Here is a 22,038-nt window from a genome sequence, read left to right on the forward strand (position 1 = left end):
AGCCACAGTGTGAGTATCGATTTATTGGGACCCATGCTCAGTTAAACAAATGTGAAACTATCTCAGGCGCTTCTTTCCTAGCCACTCACACTACTACAGTAAATTTAATTGATCAATGCCAAAGTTGACCCCTGCTACTGCCACTTTTTGATTCTTTTATGTATTTGTGTGGATTATGGTTCGAACTGCGTTGGAAGATCGATTTCAATGTCTGACACTAGGAGTCAACCCCTCCAGTGTGTAAAATTCGATTCTCTCGCTCCACGTTTCGTTTCAGAGCAACACTGGAGCTGCCCTTAGCTGTTGATACGTTTGTTGCACTGTTTTGTAATAACTGGTAAATGCATATATTGTCGTTGAAACATGCTTGGTTGAAACAAAGTTATTATATTAATTACACAACCATATTCATAGAGCAAAATCAAATTTAACGCCCGTGCTACAGCGCCATCGTATAATCACCCAACCAAACCAAAAGATGATATATTGTTGTGGTAATAGGCCAACTTATAAGAACAGAAATAAGCACACACCCGGAGTTGCAGAACAGTTTTAAAGTATTTACTCCACTTTACAAAATCACTGGATGAGAACTTACAGAAACACTAAACAAGCGGAGCCATTACAAAAGAAATCGCAACCGACAAACACCTGGTCCATTCAAGCAGTGCACTAAAAACATCAACTGCTGGAAGACTCAAGTTCGGCAGAAATCCCGTAGCAACCTGTGTCGAAGAATTGATATATACATGCTACATAGAAACGAATTATGCTTGAGGAGGGCCATTAAGAAATTGTAGCTATGAACAATAGCTAGAACTTCAATTTCGCCAATCTCTTAAATTTGTGATATCAATTTTCAAGTAGAACTTGGGTGCTCTTTCTTTGAAACAACGCAGTGGTCAATGGAAGATAAACACAAGATAATTATCTATATTGGAATCTGATAGATTCATAACTATTATTATGGCATCGGAGTGGAAAAGGCTGCTGACTAAAGCATCCAGTACCCAGGTTAAATTTCAAAAGGCGGCGGCGGCAGCAGCTATATTCATCAGAAAAGGAAGCTGCTAATAACCTTTTGAAATGTTAAAGATGGCTTTGCAAATGTCGTCTCCATACATAGTTACATACATGGCTTGTAATCAGAACCATTTGATTAGAGTATTAAGAACTTCAGTTTCTGCCATTTCAGCGTGTAGTCGTCACCTGATAGCTACAGGATTCTTTTAGGACCCAAGCATAGCTCAATTTTTTAAGACATAAGCATAGCTCGGTGTATAGTCGTCTCCTGATAGATCGAAAGGTCTAGTTAAAAAATGGGATTTGGATGAAAATTACATTAAAAAGTTATATAAAAAATGTAGCTTTCTTCATAGAGTTGCAACTTCACAGTTTCAAAGGCTGCATCCCGTTTCCATTCTCCCGGAACTCTCTTTTAGTTTATCGACCTTGGCATTTCCAATCCTCCCCCTCCTGACATTACCATTGGCAGTTTGGCACAATCTTGCATGCCGAGTTCCCCATTTCAATTACTTCGAACACGAAGGAATGAGCAGGCTTCCCGGGGATCCGCACCCGAGAACAAGGAAGCCATCAACAGGCTTCACGTCGGCCGCGGCTCGTCTGCTCCTGCGCCACAGCCAGACGGAGGCGGCCAACGGTGAGAGCATCGAGTTCTTCTCCGCCCTGCGCAAGTGCCTGCCTGATCCTCACATCTCCGGTCAAAACGGTGAGACCAATTGCGTAACTGCTCTTACCATGTTCCGATGTCCTGATTGGTTTGCTCAAAGCAAAATGAAATCTTGCAACGACGACGTAGCACTAGCAGCACGAGGAGCGGCTCAACCGGCCGACGTGAAGGGAAAGGCAAGGCGGGGAAGCAGCGGCGGCAACACCGACGAGGTGCTGCCGCTGTCCTCGGGGATCGGGAAACATGACTATGATTGGTATGGAACTGTGGATGGATCGACACATTGTGACGGTTAATGATCCTCCATCCCAAACCTTACAAATGTACTCCGTAGGTGAAAAGTTGATCCTTCTTTTTTTTTACATGTTCAATTGCATCGATATATAGGCTCCTGACTCCTCCGGGGACGCCTTTCTGGTCGCCGGCGGCGAGCTTCTCCTCCTCAGGCCATCTTCAGGTCTCCGCCGCGGTGCTGAGCCGGCTGGCAAAGGCTGGATCGTCGTCTCATGGGAAAAGTAATTCACGGGTATGCGTTGTTCTTCTGCAATAATCGAGATTCTTTAATTTCTAGTAGACCTAATAAATTTTCTCTAGATCAGTTCATGAACGATCAGACCATGTACGTGTTCGTGGTTTTGAATTTGGTTGCTACGTTTTGCCATTGAATCAGCTAGACCCAACGGGCCTCGAGAAGGAGAGGCCGATGAGGTCGAGGCTGTCCAACTGCAGCTCCGCGACCTTGACCAACAACGTCCTGCCGTCCGGTCGCCTGTTGAGCGTCCGGACGGCGTCGGCATCGTCGATCAATACCAATGCCACAAGCAATGCCTCCGTGAGCTCCACGCCGGTGCGGTCCGCGGGGTCGAGCCCTCGCACCCCGGGCACAGCGAGGAGCCCGGCGGCGACTGCGATCGCTCATACTCGTCGCCGCCGCGACATAGCACGGGTGGCAACGAGCTATGTCGCGGTCCAAGTCCAATCCGGGGCGTCGTCCAAGACCAAACCTGGGGCCCCGGCACCGACGTGCACCCGAGCACACCCGACGCGGTGTGTCTCGAGCCCACGGTCAACCGCCTCCACGTCTCGGCAACCGTCGTCGCTGTCCAGACGTGGCGACGTCGCCGTGGCACGTTCGAGGCTGGCAAGCCAGAGCAGCGGCACCGGGTCAACGCCGCAGCCGCGTGACGCGCATCCAACCAGCAGGGGCGCATCCGGCGTGGCATTGTCCAGCAACGCCGTCAAGTCGCGGCAGGTGGCGCCGCCCGTGAAGCAAGGCGGCGCGGCAGCGGCGAGCACGACGACCCAGAGGTGGCAGCATTCCCTGGCCCCGGCGATCGCTGCCGCTCGGAACGTGCGCAGGGAGAACTCGTTGCACAACGCTTCACCAATATACAGCGCCAGCCGAAAGGTCAATGACGAGAAGACAAGGCCACATCGTACCGCCGCCGCCGCCATTGGCAGCGGTCTCACGAGGACTGGCTCCAGGAAGTCTGAAAGCACCACCATAGTCAAACGCACGGTGAACAATCAGAACGAAGACTGCCGAAGGCAGGACGCCAGGCACGGTGGTGCCGATGCTCCAGGCCTCCGGAATCCGGCGCATCACCAGGAGACGAGGCGCTCGGTGACGTCAAGAAGCCGTCTCGGTCTCATGGCCGCGACCTCCACGAGCGGCTCGATCTCCAGTGGTAATCAGGATGCAGCTCCAGCAGCAACCATGGCGAAGGTCTCCAGGCCGGACGCGTTCCCGAGCACGCGGTACGACGCCATGCTGCTCCGTGAGGACCCCAAGAACCTGACGTGGCTGCGCGGCTGCGACGAAGGTGACGACGGCTGCTTTGGGGGACTAGATTTGGTCGACAGCTCGCTTGAGCCGTTTGACGTGGCGACTGGTTGAGCAGGACGGCCGTGAGGATTTGAATTTAGCGCCAATTCAGGTGGGCTCGATCTGCCATTCGGCGGTCTACATATGTTGCAGTCTTCCTGAACGCTGGACACGGAGGATGTTTGGCTAGCTAAGATCTTTAAAATGACCCTGTTGGGATCTTTGGGCTATTTTTTAACCCGGGCTAAAAAATAGCCCAAGAGAAATCAAAAGAGGGCTATTTCTAGACTATTTGTAAATAGCTCACTCAAAAAATTATCCCCACCAATGAGTCCTATTTGAGGTTATTTGGGATGGAGCTAGAAAATGGATTTTCTCTCTCCGGTCGCATTCATCACACAAGATCCTCCCAGCCTCCCCACCCCCCACTCGTGCCACCGCCTCCCCTCACTCGTGCCGCTGCCGAGCTTCACCCGCTCTGCTGCCTCCCTCCACTCACACCGCCGCCGGGCTTCACCCCAGATCCAGGGCCACGGCGGCGAAGGATGAGGACAATGACGACGACGGGCATCCCCCAGCGACGCACTGCGTCAACATCCCCATGGGCAGCGCGTGGTGTGGATCTGGAGCGTGCGCCCTTCTTCATGTTGGATGGGACAGGTCGCCGCCCAGGTCCCGTCGGGCGGCACACGGCCCTCGCCCACAGTGGCAACGGCCACGACCCCCCTCCCCCCCTCCTCCCCCCTCTTGGAGCCTACGACGGCTACGACCCCCACCCACCTTCAAGCCTACGGCCACGACAGGTTGGCTTGCTTGCTCTCAAGCAGTCGGCGCTCCATGTGACCGAGGTTGGCTTGCTTGCTCCCAAGCAGTCGGCGCTCCATGGCCGCGGCCACAGCAAGGGCAACAAAGCAACAGAGCAAGCCAAATCCGGCAGGAAGAGAGGAGGAAAGGTAGTAGTGGGAGCTAAATGATTGGGAAAATACATTAATGGTCAAATAGTCCTTAGATCCAAATAACTCAAGTGCTATTTCATTGGAGAGCTATTTCTTTGGGCTAATCTTTAGCCCTCAAAATAGCCCTTGGCTAGTTCTCCAAACAGGACCAATAACGGAAATGCTTGTTGCAAACAACCGGACCCCAAGTCCAGAAGAAGAACAAGCAATCTAGTTCTACTACAGTTGCTTCTGGACTTTAGGCTGAGTTCAGAGTATATACACGAGAGGGAAGACTTCAATATATATCATTTATATTCAGAAAATAAAAAATAGTCTCCACTTGTGTCTTCTACTTGTTCTTGCGTTTGTCATGAGAGGAGAGGATCCAACCGTTGACAATGTATTTTACAAAACATTATCAACACGACTGTTCTTCATCGACTACGCACATCCGGGAGTCACAAGATCAGCGCCATTGATCTTATCGTTAGCAATCTGATCTACACTGACTCACCATCAAGCAGGTAGGTTTTTGACAATGTCTAATGCCCTGCACGGTATGTATCTAATAATTACTGCCGTGGAGTAGATCAAATTAGCATGAGAAACATGGTATAAAATTCACTTTGTAGATTGAATTGATCTAAACAAATAGACCATGGAAAGTTCGTTTGTTTTCAATGTTTCAATCTACAATCCTTGTCAAGGTGATGCATGCATGCACACGCATTCTTTTTTAGCATAGCTAATGGCCGTGACTGTTCCTCTCCCGAGCCCCCTCAATGGCGATCTGAAAACCCCTTCCACAGATCGTTACAATCAACCCCCAGAAACCCGAAACCTACGGAAATCTAACATTGAAGCCAGAAACACCTCTCCCAATCAAACAAAAAACCACAATCAGGTTGAAATCAGAGTAGAGCTAGCCACCAAAAACTCAAGGAACTTAGCCCTCCGTCTACAGATCCTAAGACACCACCTGGAATTTCTCAAATCCAAATTAGGAAAATCCTTTGCTGATGTCTACAGAGATCCGCCCGATCCAAGCCCTACGAGATCGTCTGAGCGTGACACTAATTTCGCGGATAAGGGAATGCATGAAGAACAAGAGGAACCTACAACCTAGATGCTGTGCGACAAGATGGATTTACAGGTATTTCCAAGCAGTAAAATTAGACTTCGAGAGATCAGTTATAAAGCTCAGAAACAACCTTTACAAGAAGAAGAGAACGGCGTGCAAAATTCCCCAGTGATACAACACTAAAAAAAGCACTACCCCACCCTGCAGCCAAGATGTTCGACAAATTGGCCATGGGAGCCAGATGAAGCCCATTTGGAGAACGCTTTGGCAACAGCTAAGGAGACTATTGGCTTCTGCCCATCCGAGAGAGTCATTGAAAAGTTTGAATTCTAGGTTCGGTACTATGATACACCTATTTATTCTGCCTCTAATGCCATAACCAATGTTCTTGGCCAAAAGGTAGGAGAGATTTTGGAAATTGGAGGTGTGGTGGACTATATACGTATGAAGGTGTGTTTTCCTCTTACGGATGCACTGAAGTATGAGGTAGAGGTGTGTGTGAAGAAGGAAGGTTTAATGCGCTTATTAATGGTGAAGTATGCAAATATGCCTTACTTCTGTATTTGCTGTGGTCCATTGGGCCATGCTGAAAGGAAGTGCACAGAGGGAGGGGAAGAAGAATCAAAGCAACACTTTGGCAGGAGACCGAGGGTGTCCCCTGTGAAGAAAGAAGCTATGAAAAAGTTTTATAGCTTAGCTGGTGAACTGAAAGCTCAAAAGGCTATGAATCTCAGTAGAGTACAAAGAGACAAATTTTTAGCTGTCAGACATGTGAAAAACAATAATGGGAAGCACAGTACCTAGGCTGCTATAAGGAAAGGGGATGATGGGTTAAAGTCTCCCATACATGATGGGAAAAATTGCAAAGAAAAATATCAACATGAGCCAAATCAGAAGGATGTTCAGGAGAGCAAAGAGAAGGAAGCATTACCAATGGGAGCAACCAATAAGTTAGCTGGGGTTGTGGTGAAGCTGCACGTGGTAGAGGATGAGATGGGGCTGACCTCGCCACCAAAAAACATTGATCCTCTCAGCAGGGAGTGCGTCTCTCTTTCCTGCTCCAGTAACGGTTTTACCAAAGGTGTAAGCTTCAATGAACCATCTGCAGAGTCGAAAGAGCGAGGGCCCGGAGAGAAACACAAATATGGGAAGCATATGTCTGGTAAATCTGCTGTAAAAGAAGAAAAAATGGGCAGCTTGCACACCCCGGGTCCTGGTCGTGAGGGGAAAATACTGGAAAGGAGTGGCAGTACCAGTGCCAATGACTCTACTAATGAGCTTGCAAAAGGGCATGGCTATGGACCTGATCTGCAACAGAGGCGGAGCTCCCCATATGGCACAGTGGGGCAGCTGCCCCAGCTACTGGCGGAGCAAAGACCCTGCACCCGTCATCCTCCCCATAGCGTTTAGGTAGCCAGGGTAGTGACCACAGCAACGCAGCATGTTGGCTGAAGGAGGAAGAAGACCACAGCAACGCAACATGTTGGCTGAAGGAGGAAGAAGACCACAGCAACGCAGCATGCTGAAGATGTTTGTAATGGGCGGTGACAGTGTCCAAGCAGACTGCCTAATTTAAATTTTGGCCTAGCCCGCAATTGAAGCCTCTTGATCATCTGCTTTGAAATACTAGGCCGCATGCTATCTATGCGCAAGGCGACTTTCCTCGGCAAGCACCACGCTCGTATGCCCGGCGCGGCTGCTGCTGCTGCCTTGATGCCGGCCTAGGCCTAGTGCTGGTGCGGCTGCCTCGGCCGCTGGCCAACTCCCAGCTTACGGCTGCATTGCATAATGATAATGATTTCGTGGAGGGGAGCCGTGGCGGCGATGATGAAATATGGGCAGGCCGACTGCTTGGCGCGGCCTCGGATGTCTCGCAACGTGCTTGCACCCACGGCGGCTAATACAAAGAAGAACCTGCTGGTTTTTGAGTGATGTGGGAGAGCTCGATTTGGTTGTTTCGAGAGCAAATACTCGTCCATACTCTTGATTCAATCTGAAGTGTAATTCTGCCCCACCTAAAATTTGAGGCGAGCTCCGCCACTGATCTGCAACACTCCTTCGGGAGGAGACACAAAAGAGTGCATTGAACAGAGCTGTTTCGAGATGGAGAAAGGCGAACTGCAAGAGGAAACAATTATTTCTCCAGCAAAGCGACTGAAAACAAAGGAGGAGGATGCTGAGTCGTCGGCAAACCTGGTGGGAGCTCATGGTGAGCCCCACCAGGAGCAATGAATGCTATAGCTTGGAACTGCCGGGGGGTGGGGAACTCCCGGACAGTTTGCGACTTGACCGCCTTGTTGCGGTTGCACAACCCCAAATTGGTCTTTCTATCGGAGACCAGACAGAGCGAGGAAAGAATGAAAAATTTACGATGGAGAATTGGTATGAAAGGGTGTCTAGCTGTTGGGAGCGAAGGTAATAGTGGTGGTATTGCCCTATTCTGGGATGAATCCATCTCGGTTAAACTGATTGGTATTTGTAATAGATTAATTGATGTTACAGTATAGGAAACACCTTCTGGCCCATCTTGGCGAATGACTTTTGTCTACGGCGAGCCACGTGTGGAGGATCGGCATCTCATGTGGGAGCTCATGCAACGTATTAAGCATAAATCTTGTGACCCATGGGTGGTATTGGGAGATTTCAATGAAGCAATCTGGCAGTTTGAGCATTTCTCAGCTACTAAACGGGGTGAAAAGCAAATGGAGGATTTTCGTGATGTCCTTGGTTTATGTGGACTGCAAGATCTAGGTTTCTCGGGCCTCCCTTGGACCTATGATACTAACAGAGGAGGCAATAGGAATGTGAAGGTGAGTGTAGGAGAATAGGATTGGTGTATAATGGATGATTTCATTGAGGCCTCGGCCGGTATATATAAGAGTACAAGACTTGGGAGGCAAGCCTCCTCGGGATACATATGCCAGTCTACGATACGTATATTTATAACTACCAAATATACTCTAATACTCCCCCGCAGTCACAGCGGGAGCACCACAAACGGTGAGACTGGAGAAGAGGCCGAAAGCAGGAGCCAACGGACTAACATCCCCCCGCAGTCATAACGTCTATGTGGTGTGGATGCTGCGACTGGAGAGAAAACTGGCGAATAACTCATGCGGATGGTAGCCCTTTGTGCCGATGTCAGGGTAGCCGAGCTGGAGGGCGAGGAGCCATGGTCGAAGATGTCGTGCGTGGAGTAGCCGAGGTCGATGTAGAGCTGTTGAGATTGCCGAAGACGAGGAAGCCGCACATGAAGCCGCGGGCGCACGAGGAGGCGCCATGGTGGTGGCGTAATGGAGAAGACGCCGGAGACGAAGATGGCGACGCGTCGAGGGAGCGATGCCAAAGTCGATGTAGTCAGGCCATCGGGTGACACATGCCCGAGTTTGCCAGGCTCGGGAACGCATCGGGGACGATGGGCACGTACCGGTGTTGCCAATACCGGACGTGCAAGGGAGGATGCACAACCAGACGCCATCGCCGAGGGGGACCAGCAGAGAAGGCCTCCATGGCGGTCGCAGGCGCAGAAGAAGGCGAGGTCTGTGCCAACGCCTGTTGTTGCTGGAGTAGACGAAGTAGTCGGGGACGAGATGGCGACGCTAGCGACGTGGTTGTGCTAGACGAAGTGAGGAAGGGAACCCAGATTTTCCAGCACAAGGCCGAATGATCCAGATTGCGCGGCGGCGGTGCTCGAAGGAGATGGCGAAGAACCCGTACAGCTTGACGAAGACCATGCGCGGGACGCGCAGCGATAAGTCGACGATGAGGTCGTGGACGTAGTCGGCGGCGGTGAGGATGCAACGGCGAAGGAAACCACGGGTGGCGTCGCGGCTGCCCGAAGAGGTGAAGCAGCGGCAGCCCTCCATACTCAGGGAAGAGGCGCGCAGTACGAGGACGGACGTCACGGGAGCCGGGTGGATCACGCACATCGGCTGATCAAACCGAGTAGCGTGAGGCGAGACGACGGTGGGCGAAGTCGGTGAAGGCGTCCCGATCGGTGAAAGCGATGACGAGCCGGCGAAGGTCGACGTGCGAACGAAGCGGCGAGGAGGGCAGTGCAGATGGGCGTCCTGTAACACCTCCGGTGTTTGGCACTGTTTAAAATATGAGATTAACATCAAATGACACAGTAAACTCTATTTTGGTGATTACTTAAAAGCCGAGTTCCGTTTAAATACACCAAAAAGTCAACTCTCGCACCTTTGCTCAAATGAATTTTTGCCTAAAACGGAAGTTGTAGAGTTTGACAAGATAAACAACTTTCGTGTTCAAAGTTTTTCAAGTTACAACATGAAATTTGGAGTTAACCCCGAAAAAACGAGTGGGATCATTAAACTTGAATTCAAATTTTAAATTTTCAAATCATCGCTCAAATGAAGTTTTGCCTGAAAGGAAAGTTGTAGGAAATTTAATTTTGAATAACTTTCGTGTTCAAAATTTTTCGAGTTTCATTTGAAAATCTTGAGTTTGGGCTAAGTCAAACGGTTGACCTTGGTTTTTCTCTCTCCACTCCTTTTTCTCTCTCTCTCCCTCGCTGACCCTCCCCTGCCTGCGCGCGCGGCAGAGCACGCGCCGCTGCCGCCCGCACGCTGCGCCGCTGCACGCCCGAGCTCGCTGCCCTGCTGCCTCGCTGCGCCGCGCCGCTGACCCCCACCCCCGCTCGAGTGCGCACGCGCTCGGACGCCGCCCGCACGGCACCCTCGCCACCAGCGCCCTGCGCGCCGCGGCGCCAGCGCTGCCTCGCCGCCCGGCCCCGCCACGCGCGCCCTTCCCCGCCTTTGACCCCGCGCACGCATTCGAGTGCTCGCCCGCCCGCTGACCCTTCCCCGTCCCGTCAAGCCTGCCGCACCCTGCCGTCGGCGAGCACGCCGAGACAAGCGCTCGGCGACGCGCCGCCATCGCCGCCGTGGCACCCAAACAGGCCAGCCGTGCCCTGCCGAGCCACGGACCGCAGCCAGCCTTCATTTATTTGTGAAAAATTTAGGGCAAGCTCATCTTTAGGTAGGAAACACTCAGTTAAAATTTCATTACCATTACTTGCATAGTTTGACCTATAAAATTCAGTTTTGTTTCTAGCGGTAGCTGTTTGTTTTATTTTTCATGGTTAATAGGCTGCTTGAAATGGGCTGAAAATTTCACAGTAGGCAAGTTACTCAGATATGTACCTGGCATAAAAATTTGAAACCCAGAATCTCTGTGTAACTTTATTTATAATAAGGATATGCTTAACCTAGTTATAAATGAGAAAAATCGTTTCTTTTGCTGCATAGGGAGAAAAGATAAAATCCACCCTAGTTACTTTGTGAAGTCAGTTATAACGATTATTACTCTATAAATGATTGCCCAAAATGATGTAACAGAATATTTTTCAAATCATCTTAAGTTGCGTTGGATTACAACTCTTTAGTGAAGAATTGAATAAATCGTATCACTAAAGTAACTCACGCATATGCATTTCATATAGATTCGACTACTCTCCCAGACGGTACGTACGAGCTGGTGCCGGAGTCCGAGAGTGAGCAGCATGAAGCTCAAGTGAATCTAACTGAAATCACTGAAGACCTGAACCAGAGTTCAGAAGAGCCCAAGGCTAGCTCCGCTCAGGAAGGCAGCCCCGGAGCATGTCCTACCTATTTTAATTTATGCAACAATTTATATTCCTATTTATTTGTGCATTTAAGTTGCAGGAATTGTTTGGAACCTTAGTTGCATGATCCTAGGTACCTATGCTTGAACACTAGTAGGTGTAGGTCGCTAGTTGGCTATGCTAATGGTTCGGTAGAAGTCGAGTGATTTCCTGTCACTCGCGAGCTCATAGGAGTTGAATGACTACTACGCACTGCAATATAAGGTTTACGGGCGGGGTTGTTGTACTCATGATACCCCGTCTGTTTAGTGAAAATGGATAAGGCCGCGGTGTGTGGTAGTGGTGGTTAAGCGTTTGAACGTACTAACCACATGCCGAGAATATGGTAATCGGTAAGCTGAAGTATCTGATGGAACCGGTCGTGGAACATACTCCCCACTGTCTGGTCTTTGGTCACGCACGGGTGCAGGGCACCCTAGGGCGGTGGGCTTGTTTCATGCCCGGGGAAAAAGGGGAAAAGTCGCGTGGGTGATTGCATTCCCCATGCGTGTGTTTAGGTTTGCCTGGCCAGGTTAACAAATTCGATTCGAATCGTCCGTCTCTCACGGATATTGAGACTGCTTAACCCTTTTGCCACATAGAGTAAGAAGCGGAACAATGATGATGAGAAATATGATTGAATGATGAAAAATAATTGTTTTTCACCATGTATGCCTTAGGATAGATGCTAATGTAGAATGGTTAATCAAACTAGAACTTGAAAGCTAAAATCGGAAAATAAGAACTTACTCTTTATTGCTTTTCGGCAAAGACAAACCCCTCAAGTCAAAAGCCTTGCATGTCTAGTTAGAGGGCTATTTATATCCTAGTCGGGTAAGCCTTGCTGAGTATTAGTATACTCAGTCTTGCTCGTGGCTCCACTTTGTTTTCAGGTGATACATTTGTCAGCTTTGCTTGTGGCTCCACTTTGTTTTCAGGTGATACATTTGAAGATCAGATAGCTAGTTTAACTTGGCCGTGTGTTTTACCTCCTGGTTGGTCGGTGGAGTGGGATACGACTCTGGCTAACGATGACAATGCCGAGTGATGTCATATACGGGCTTCATCATGACATCTTATATCGTCGTTTAGTACTCGCTTTATTTCTGCTGCAGTGAACTCTGAACTACTTTCATTTTGAACTTCAAGTACCTTTCCGAAATTTCGAACTTGGTTTGTAATAATTAAGCTTAGACTCTGTAATGTAATGTATCTGTGAAGTGTCGTACTCTCTGGACTCACCTTCGAGTGGGTTGCATGTAAGCTTTTGGTTCGATTGACGCTCAGGTGGATTCTTCGGGACTTTACCCGACAGCCCCGCCGGATTACTCCGTTTGAAGTGCGTGTTAACCGGGCTTACCTTTAAAATGATGGTTAGCACACTTGATCCGGATTAATTTGGGCGGTACTGCCACAGCTGGTATCAGAGCCGAACATGGCGCACACCCGAGAGTGCGACTAGATTTTAAAAGTTTTACTTAAAATTTAGCCACATAATCGCATTTGGTAAATACGTTGGTTCGTTAAGAATTGTGTATAGTACGTAAAGCCCTAGGGAGAATTATGGGAGTTACTAGGTGGCTATCTAACTTATGGTTTATTTATGACTGACTTCCAGCACGTTCCTTTCTGTACTTTAAATTCAGTACTTGCATTATGTAACGACGCACCTACGCTAAGGTAAGACGGTAAGGATCCTCAGTCAACTGAGAGAGTTTGACCTTCCCGTCGGTGATGCGAGCCGAACGCTGCCCTCAAGCAGTGGCTTACTTGAGGTGCTGCCAATATACCAACGATTAGCTGGCTATATTGGGAGTAAAGTATACTCAGTTAGCTGAGAGAGTCTGACCTTCCCGTCGGTGATGCGAACCGAACGCTGCGCTCAAGCAGTGACCTACTTGAGCTGCTACCAATATACTGACCATCAGTCGATTATATTGGGAGTAAAAGAAACCGTAAATACGTCACCTCGGTGGCGTATGAGCGCTGTCCATGCAGTGTTGGACGCATGGATGCCGCTTCTATAGTGAGCGGTAATGTATGGGGACGCTTTCATGTGTGCTGGCATGAAAGGTTCAATGAATATATCTGTCAATTTTCTGCAGGTACACTAACCGCGATTACGTAAGTTAAGCACGGTTAGAACTTGGCTAGAAATATATATATAGGGAGAGACGTAAATTGTGCCATGCCACCGGTGCTAACCCCGTAAGTCCAAAACTATTTGGCAATTATTTTCCTTGGGAGGACAATTAGGTCGTGCATGCATCATACTCATATAATTGAAAGCCACTGAAAATAGATGTGGGTTAGTCGGTAAGGTTAAGGTTTGCACGTTAGCACGGTTCATCTTCTCTCAATTAAGGTCTATCTAGAAATCTGTCATTTCTGCTATATCCTGGAAGATGAAATTATTTCACATGGTAGATGGCTCTAGCTGTAGAAGTGCCAGTGGATAATTTTGCTCCAAAACTTGTCTACTTGCTGCTGTTTAAATTTGAAAAATTTTCGACTAGTATACAGTGGGGTACACTAGAAACATTGACACCCTGTTTTTCTGTCAGCTTTGAGCACTTGGGTTGCACGAATTTTTAGGCCTCCTTAGATATGTTTTCTGCAGAAGTGTTCAACACAAAACTTGTGCCAAATTTACTCACCAACCTTCTGTAAAAATTTGGTGATTTTAGGCTTAGTGGTTTGTTCTCAGCACTCAGTTTACTAGCACTCTGGTCACTGAGAATTCAGGGCTGACAGCAAAGCAAAACTATAAGGATAAGACCTTCTTAGGCTCTAATCTAGCTCTTGCGTTGACTAGAAAAGTTGTGCCTAAGAACCTTAGGAATGTTCCTGTAAAGTTTTAGAATTTTTAGAGCTCTGTGCTTTCAGTTCTACTCGTTTTCGTGCACTACCCAAAACCTGTTTTAGCCATCACTCACTTGTGCATATCTATTTGTACAGATGGCTGCCCCTGCTCTCCTGGTGTTTGATGAGGATGGGCGTGCACACTCCAAGTGCACACACTGGCAGGGTTTTCCCTCCATTCTTTGGGAAGTGATGCGCGATGCCGGATATCCCAGTTCCCCGCGCTATGTGGGCGAGGAGTTCCATGAAATGGGAGTTGCGCGCTGTCGAGTGCGCATGACTCATGCTCCCCACCCTTTTCCCACTCACTGGGCTTCCTTGGAGCTGGAGGTAGTTGGACACCGTCTGGTTGACACTTGGGAAATTGCAGCCATGACAGCACTCAACAAGTTTTGTGAAAAGAATTATGCAGCTGTCACCCTAGCCCCTATTGGCCTCTTCCCAGCAGAGCAGCCCAATGACCCTAACTGGCTTAGTCGGGTCGGACACATTGGGTACCTTCAGCAGAACAAAACTGCAGAGACTATCTCCATGTCAGTGAAGTGCATGAATGCACTCTACCGCTTGCAGACTTTACAGGCCAAGGCCATGACCCAGATCATTGCTTCTGCACGGACCAGCCATGAGATAGTGATTGCTAAGAATGAGCAGATCAGGGATCTTGATGCCCATGTTGGCCAACTGGAGGGTCTAATTGAGGAGCGTGATGTTCTCTTGGACAACAGGGATGCTGACTTTGCACTTCTGGAGCAGCAGTTCACCGCCCAACAGGTTCAGCTGAATGCTGCCTTTGATCACATCGAGATGTTGGAGGCTCAGCAGGCCCAGCCCGAGGCCATGGAGGAGGAGCCCCAGGAGGTTCAGGGTATCTCAGGACTTGACACTACGTCTGGAGTGCCCCTACCACCACTTCCGGGAGCTCACTCTCCAGTGAGGAGCGAGTCTTCAGTCAACAACCTGGACGACTTTTAGATTATGTCTTAAGTAGTCTTTCGCGCATACTCCTCTATATGGTAGCCTAACTTTCAATGGTGATGTAATAGGCTAACTAAGAGTTGAGTACCTCGCTTTTGTAAAAGAGTGCCACTCATATGTAAAAGTACCTTAATCGCTTAGGCCTTGGCTAAGAACTTGATGGATGGTTGTAATAGTTTAATTGCAGTTGAGTCTATCGCTGCAGAAACTTGTCTAAATTTTTATCCATGTCTCCTTGCATTTCTGGGCTGTGCGTTAAATACCAAAGTTGTTGTGAATTTCATGATCTAGCTGATCACAAAATTTCAGCATCATTAGACTTGTGTGCCAAAAGTTATGGCCAGAACAGTGTACCTCGGCCTGCTGAAACGCAGACTGGACAGAGCGGCAGAAATTGCATTTTTCGCCCACCATAACTGTCGATTTAGCTTTGGAGTTGAATACCAAAGTTGTAGTATGATATATTATCTATCTTCTGTCAAAATTTGGGTGCAATTCGATGAACAGAGTGCAAGTTATGGATTTTCTTGTAACGAGCAGCGTTGCTGTCCCTGTTGTTATCATACTCATTCCAATTGTACTTTTCCGCGCTTACCCTTCTGTACTTGGGGAAGTCATATGTCACCCTACTAATGAGAGAATTTGTCATTCCAGATGGTGGGAGCGACACGTGGCAACCCTGAGGGTTTCGGGGATGCGAATGGTAGCAGTTCGCAGCGACCGCTACCACCGCCACCCAACTTTGCGGAATATCTGGCCGCCCAAACCGAGTTACTCCGTCAACTCGTCTAGGGACAGCAACAACAGCAATAGCAGCGGGGTGGATCCAATGTTCATCAACCTCAAGCTGCTGGTTACCCGGAATTCTTGGCAACTCAGCCCCCTCTGTTCAACAAGACAGAAGAGCCACTGGATGCGGATGCTTGGATTCGCACAATTGAGTCCAAGTTTTCACTACTTCTGGCACCATGCTCAGAGCAAAACAAGGCTCGCTTTGCCGCGCAACAGCTTCGCGGTTCGACACGTCTTTGGTGGGATAACTACCTTGGCATGCTCCCAGCTGATCACGTTGTCACTTGGGATGAATTCAAGGCTGCATTCAAGGGTCACCATATTCCAGAAGGACTCATGGATAGGAAGCTGAATGAGTTCCTGGCTCTTACTCAAGGGACACGTACAGTTCTCCAATATGCCCAAGCTTTCAACAATCTCTGTCAGTACGCGGGCTATCATGCTGACACAGAGGTTAAGAAATGTGATCGTTTTCGTAGAGGCTTAAACACCAAGCTCAAGGAACGACTAAAGCCCATTAGGGTAGACACATACAACGAGCTGGTTAATCTCGCACTCACTCAAGAAGACTGTATCATGGCTCACCGTGCTGAGAAAAAGAGGAAAGCGCCAGCTGGACCCTCTAGTGCGCAGCCACAGAGGTATCGCGTAGTGCAGAATGCTGCACCCCAGATTCCTCAGAAAGCCCCTCAGCCAGGGCGTTGGGTTATCAGGCCTCCACTGCAGCAGAGCGTTGCACGTTTCCCTGTTCCTCAGTTAACTGGCCCAAGGCCAACTGCTCCACCGCCAGCCCATCCAAGTGAGGGAAATCGTTGTTTCAATTGTGGGAGCTCAACTCATTTCGTCCGGGAGTGCCCGCAACCCAAGCGACAAAACCAGGGCCAAGGCTTTAATCAGAACAACAAGAACAAGGGCAGAAGGCAAACTATTCAGGTCAAGCAAGGACGCATCAATTTCACCACTCTTGCAGAACTTCCTGAGGGCGCACCAGTGATGACGGGTACATTTTCTATCCACAACAAGCCTGCAGTTATATTGTTTGATTATGGTGCATCGCATAGCTTCATTGGTGCAAAATTTGGTGCAAAAGTGGGTTTGGATTTTCTTCACACGAAAGGGTCATACATGATATCAACCCAGGGGGTAAAATTGCTTCAAACCAAATAATACGACTTGTGCCAATCAAGTTGGGTAGCCTAATCATCAACACCGACCTTATACTCCTACCACTTGAGGGTATAGATATCATCTTAGGGATGAACTGGATGACTCAGCATGGGGTTATAATAGATATTCCCGCCAGAGCTGTTGAATTAAATTCGCCAAAATATGGAGCCACCACTCTCTATTTACCATTCCGAGAGTGTGTTAATTCTTGTGCATTTACCATGAGCGCATCCAAACTAGAAGAAATTCCTGTGGTATGCGAGTACACCGATGTTTTTCCGGATGACTTGCCAGGAATGCCACCAGATAGAGAGATTGAGTTTATTATTGAACTACAACCAGACACTGCCCCTATCTCAAAGAGACCGTATAGAATGCCACCTAAGGAGTTGGCCGAGTTAAAAATTCAACTTCAAGAGCTTCTGGACAAAGGCTTCATTCGCCCCAGTGCATCACCTTGGGGTTGTCCAGCTCTCTTTGTGAAGAAAAAGGATGATAGTTTGAGGTTGTGTGTGGACTACCGACCTCTCAATGCGGTGACAATAAAAAACAAATATCCTCTTCCCCGCATTGATGTTCTCTTCGATCAACTGGCTGGAGCTAGAATTTTCTCAAAGATTGATCTTCGCTCCGGCTATCATCAGATCAAGATTCGTCCATGTGATATTCCTAAAACCGCCTTCTCCACGCAATATGGACTATATGAATATTTAGTCATGTCTTTTGGTCTCACAAATGCACCTGCCCACTTCATGTATCTCATGAACTCGGTATTTATGCCTGAGCTCGACAAGTTCGTCGTGGTTTTCATTGATGACATCCTTATTTATTCCAAGAATGAGGAAGACCATGCTAAGCACCTGCGCATTGTTCTCCAACGTCTTCGGGACCATCAGCTCTATGCTAAATTTTCCAAGTGTGAATTCTGGCTAGATAGTGTGAAATTCTTGGGCCACACTATTTCCAGCGAAGGCATAGCCATGGATCCTAGCAAAGTGCAAGAAGTGATGGACTGGAAACCTCCTACATCCGTTCATCAAATTCGCAGTTTTCTTGGTTTAGCCGGATATTATCGCCGATTCATTCAGGATTTTTCCAGAATTGCTAAGCCAATGACTGAACTATTGAAGAAAGGAGTAAAGTTTGTGTGGGATGAAAAATGTGAAAAGGCTTTCCACACCCTAAAGGAGCAGTTGACTACAGCACATGTCTTAGCTCAACCTGATAATACCAAGTCCTTTGACGTATATTGTGACGTGTCGGGTACTGGTCTTGGTTGCGTGCTCATGCAAGACAATAGAGTTATTGCTTATGTGTCACGAGCTCTTCGACCCCATGAGCAGAATTATCCTACTCACGACCTTGAATTAGCAGTTGTCATTCACGCTCTAAAGATATGGAGGCATTATTTTATGGGTGCTCATTGCAATATCTACACCGATCACAAAAGTCTCAAATATATCTTCACTCAAGCTGACCTAAATATGAGACAAAGACGGTGGCTAGAATTAATTAAGGATTATGATCTTGAGGTGCACTATCACCCAGGCAAGGCTAATGTTGTAGCAGATGCACTAAGTCGCAAAGCTCATTGCCATTGCCTGTCCGTGGAATCCTATTCTGAAACCCTCTGTCATGAGATGAGGAAGCTCCAGTTGGAAATGATTCCCCAAGGTACTTTAAATCACATCTCAGTTGAACCAACTCTTCATGATCAAATAATTATGGCCCAATTACATGATAAATGTGTTGGGATCATTAAACAAAAACTCTCTCAAGGAGAAAGGAAGTATAAGTGTTTTCGTCAGGACCATCACGGAGTCCTATGGTTTGAAAGTCGTTTAGTTGTTCCGAAAAATCATGATCTTCGGAAGCAAATTCTCGACGAGGCACATCTTTCCAAATTTTCTATTCACCCGGGCAGTACCAAGATGTATCAAGATCTTAGGCAAAATTTCTGATGGACTGGGATGAAATGGGAAATTGCTAAATATGTCTCAGAATGTGACACCTGCCAGAGAGTCAAAGCCAGCCACTTGAGAGTAGCCGGTTTGCTTCAACCTCTGCCTATCCCATCGTGGAAATGGGAAGACATGAGTATGGACTTCATTGTTGGATTACCCAACACATCCCATAAGCATGATTCCATTTGGGTTATCGTGGATAGACTAACCAAGACGGCACATTTCATTCCAGTACATACTACTTATACTGCCAAGAAGTATGCTGAGATCTATCTCGATCGCATTGTTTGCTTGCATGGGGTACCCAAGACAATCATTTCTGATCGTGGGACACAGTTCGTTGCACGCTTTTGGGAACAGTTGCAAGCATCTCTTGGGACAAAATTAATTCGAAGCTCAGCTTATCACCCACAAACTGATGGACAAACTGAGAGGGTGAACCAAATCCTGGAAGACATGTTGAGAGCTTGCGTCATTCATTATGACAAGAGTTGGGACAAATGTCTAGCTCTAGCGGAGTTCTCATACAACAATAGTTATCAAGAGAGTTTGAAAATGGCACCATTTGAGGCCTTATATGGTCAAAGGTGTCGTACCCCTTTGAGCTGGTCGCAAGTCGGAGAACGAGTGGTATTCGGACCCAATCTCGTAACAGAGGCAGAAGAGAAGGTGAGGGTAATACAAGAGAATTTAAAGGCCGCCCTGTCTAGGCAGAAGAGTTATTTTGATAAAAGAAGGGACCCTTTGCAATTCGAAGTGGGTAATCATGTCTATCTTCGAGTCTCGCCAACCAAGGGTGTGCAGAGATTCGGCGTGAAGGGCAAATTAGCTCCCCGATATGTTGGCCCTTATGAAATCACTGAGATTGGTGGACCCGTAGCCTATAGACTACGACTTCCTCCTCGACTGGCAGCAGTACATGATGTTTTCCATGTTTCTCAACTCAAGAAATGTGTTCGAGTCCCCACCGAGATCATTGAACAAACAGAGATATTGGTAGAACCAGATCTCTCTTATGTCGAGTATCCTATCAAGGTTCTTGATCAAAAGGAAAGGGTCACTCGAAGAAAAGCAGTTAGAATGTACAAGATTCAATGGAGTCACCATGCCGAAGAGGAAGCTACCTGGGAAACTGAAAGCTACATAAATCAGAATTTCCCTGGTTTTCTGAATTCAACTGGAGGTACACCTCTTTCCTGCACTTAGCTTGCTTATCTGAATCTCGGGACGAGATTCTTTTAAGGGGGGAAGGCTGTAACACCTCTGGTGTTTGGCACTGTTTAAAACATGCCATTAACATCAAATGACACAGTAAACCCTATTTTGGTGATTACTTAAAAGCCGAGTTCCGTTTAAATACACCAAAAAGTCAACTCTCGCACCTTTGCTCAAATGAATTTTTGCCCAAAACGGAAGTTGTAGAGTTTGACAAGATAAACAACTTTCGTGTTTAAAGTTTTTCAAGTTACAACATGAAATTTGGAGTTAACCCCGAAAAAATGAGCGGGATCATTAAACTTGAATTCAAATTTTAAATTTTCAAATCATCGCTCAAATGAAGTTTTGCCTGAAAGGAAAGTTGTAGGAAATTTAATTTTGAACAACTTTCGTGTTCAAAATTTTTCGAGTTTCATTTGAAAATCTTGAGTTTGGGCTAAGCCAAACGGTTGACCTTGGTTTTTCTCTCTCCACTCCTTTTTCTCTCTCCTCTCTCTCTCCCTCGCTGACCCTCCCCTACCTGCGCGCGGCAGAGCACGCGCTGCTGCCACCCGCTCGCTGCGCCGCTGCACGCCGAACTCGCTGCCCTGCTGCCTCGCTGCGCCGCTGACCCCCACCCCCGCTCTAGTGCGCACGCGCCCGGACGCCGCCCGCACGGCACCCTCGCCACCAGCGAGGGCGCGCCGCGGCGCCAGCGCTGCCTCGCCGCCCGGCCACGCCACACGCGCCCTTCCCCGCCTTTGACCCCGCGCACGCATTCGAGTGCTCGCCCGCCCGCTGACCCTTCCCCGTCCCGTCAAGCCTGCCGCACCCTGCCGTCGGCGAGCACGCCGAGACAAGCGCTCGGCGACGCGCCGCCATCGCCGCCGTGGCACCCAAACAGGCCAGCCGTGCCCTGCCGAGCCGCGGACCACGGCCAACCTTCATTGCCGCGCACTACCGACGCCACCAACCCACTCGCTGCGCCCTGGCACGCCATCAAGGCCGCTCGGCGAGCACGCCACCGCACGCCGTGCACGCGCCGCCGCTCCCTTCTTCTACGCCCCCTCCTGCCGAGCTCCCCCTCCCCACTTGCTTCGCCCAAGGGCGTTCCACCCTCCCACTCCGCTCCCCTTCCCTTCCCAAGACGAGCCAAGCCGCCCTCGTGCCAGAACGCGCTGCCGCCCCGCCATTGCCGCCGCCGCTTGAGCTCACCGTGGAGCCCCTACCCCCGGTGCCCTTCAGTCCCAATTGAACCCCGGAACGGGACTTCCTCGCCGCGGTGAAGCTCCACGGCCAAGCCTCGTCCATCCCCATCGCCGCCGGGCGCCGCCGTCGTGGGCAGAGCCGCCGCCCGCCGCCGCCCGCCGCGGAACTCCCTCTTCCGCCCTTCCTCGACCCGAATTGATTCGCCTACGTGCTCCCTCACCTCCCACCGGTGCTCGACGACCCAATCCCCACTGCCCAAAGCCGCCGGAGCACCGCCACCGCAGCTCGCCACTGCCGCCGGCCGCGCTGCTACGCCGCCGCCCCTACTCCGGCCATCCCCGTCGACCACAACACCCACCCACAGGTAGAGCTCGGTGAGCTCTTACCCCTGGACGCCATCCCCGCCGCCGGCGAGCCTCCTCCTCGCCGGGAAACCCCCGCCGCCGCCTCCTCTGTCCCAACTCCGGCCAAGGGGTTATGTGTGAACCCCCAATTTCTTCCAGGGGCCTAGATGCAAGTTTACATTTCCTTTTTCTTTTTATTTTGAAAACCAGCAAATTTGTAAATTCGTTTAAAAATCGTAGAAAAATCAGAAAAATGCAAACTCAACTGTTCTGGAATATTTGCAAAGAGATATACAATTTTTCTACATACACTTTTTCATTTGCTCAATAGTTTTTACTTCATTTAAAATACAAAGAAAATGTAC

At 49.0% G+C, this 22,038-nt stretch overlaps 1 protein-coding gene and 1 long non-coding RNA gene across 2 annotated transcripts in view; one reads left to right on the forward strand and one right to left on the reverse strand.

Moving 5' to 3' along the window:
* Positions 1-1,551: 1,551 nt before the first annotated feature.
* Positions 1,552-3,590, forward strand: LOC120667779 (mucin-5AC-like). Its single transcript, XM_039947781.1, has 3 exons — positions 1,552-1,949; positions 2,081-2,219; positions 2,364-3,590. Exons 1-3 carry the CDS (start codon positions 1,552-1,554, stop codon positions 3,588-3,590), a joined length of 1,764 nt encoding a protein of 587 aa, XP_039803715.1.
* Positions 3,591-4,534: 944 nt separating this feature from the next.
* The window catches only part of LOC120665844, a 29,780-nt gene continuing 12,276 nt past the window's right edge, over positions 4,535-22,038 (reverse strand). Inside the window, exon 2 of the long non-coding RNA XR_005671372.1 lies at positions 4,535-5,006. This is a non-coding gene — a long non-coding RNA (uncharacterized LOC120665844). The remainder of the gene's footprint in view (positions 5,007-22,038) is intronic.

Source organism: Panicum virgatum, chromosome 3N (assembly GCF_016808335.1).
Source record: "Panicum virgatum strain AP13 chromosome 3N, P.virgatum_v5, whole genome shotgun sequence".
NCBI classification, from domain to species: domain Eukaryota; kingdom Viridiplantae; phylum Streptophyta; class Magnoliopsida; order Poales; family Poaceae; genus Panicum; species Panicum virgatum.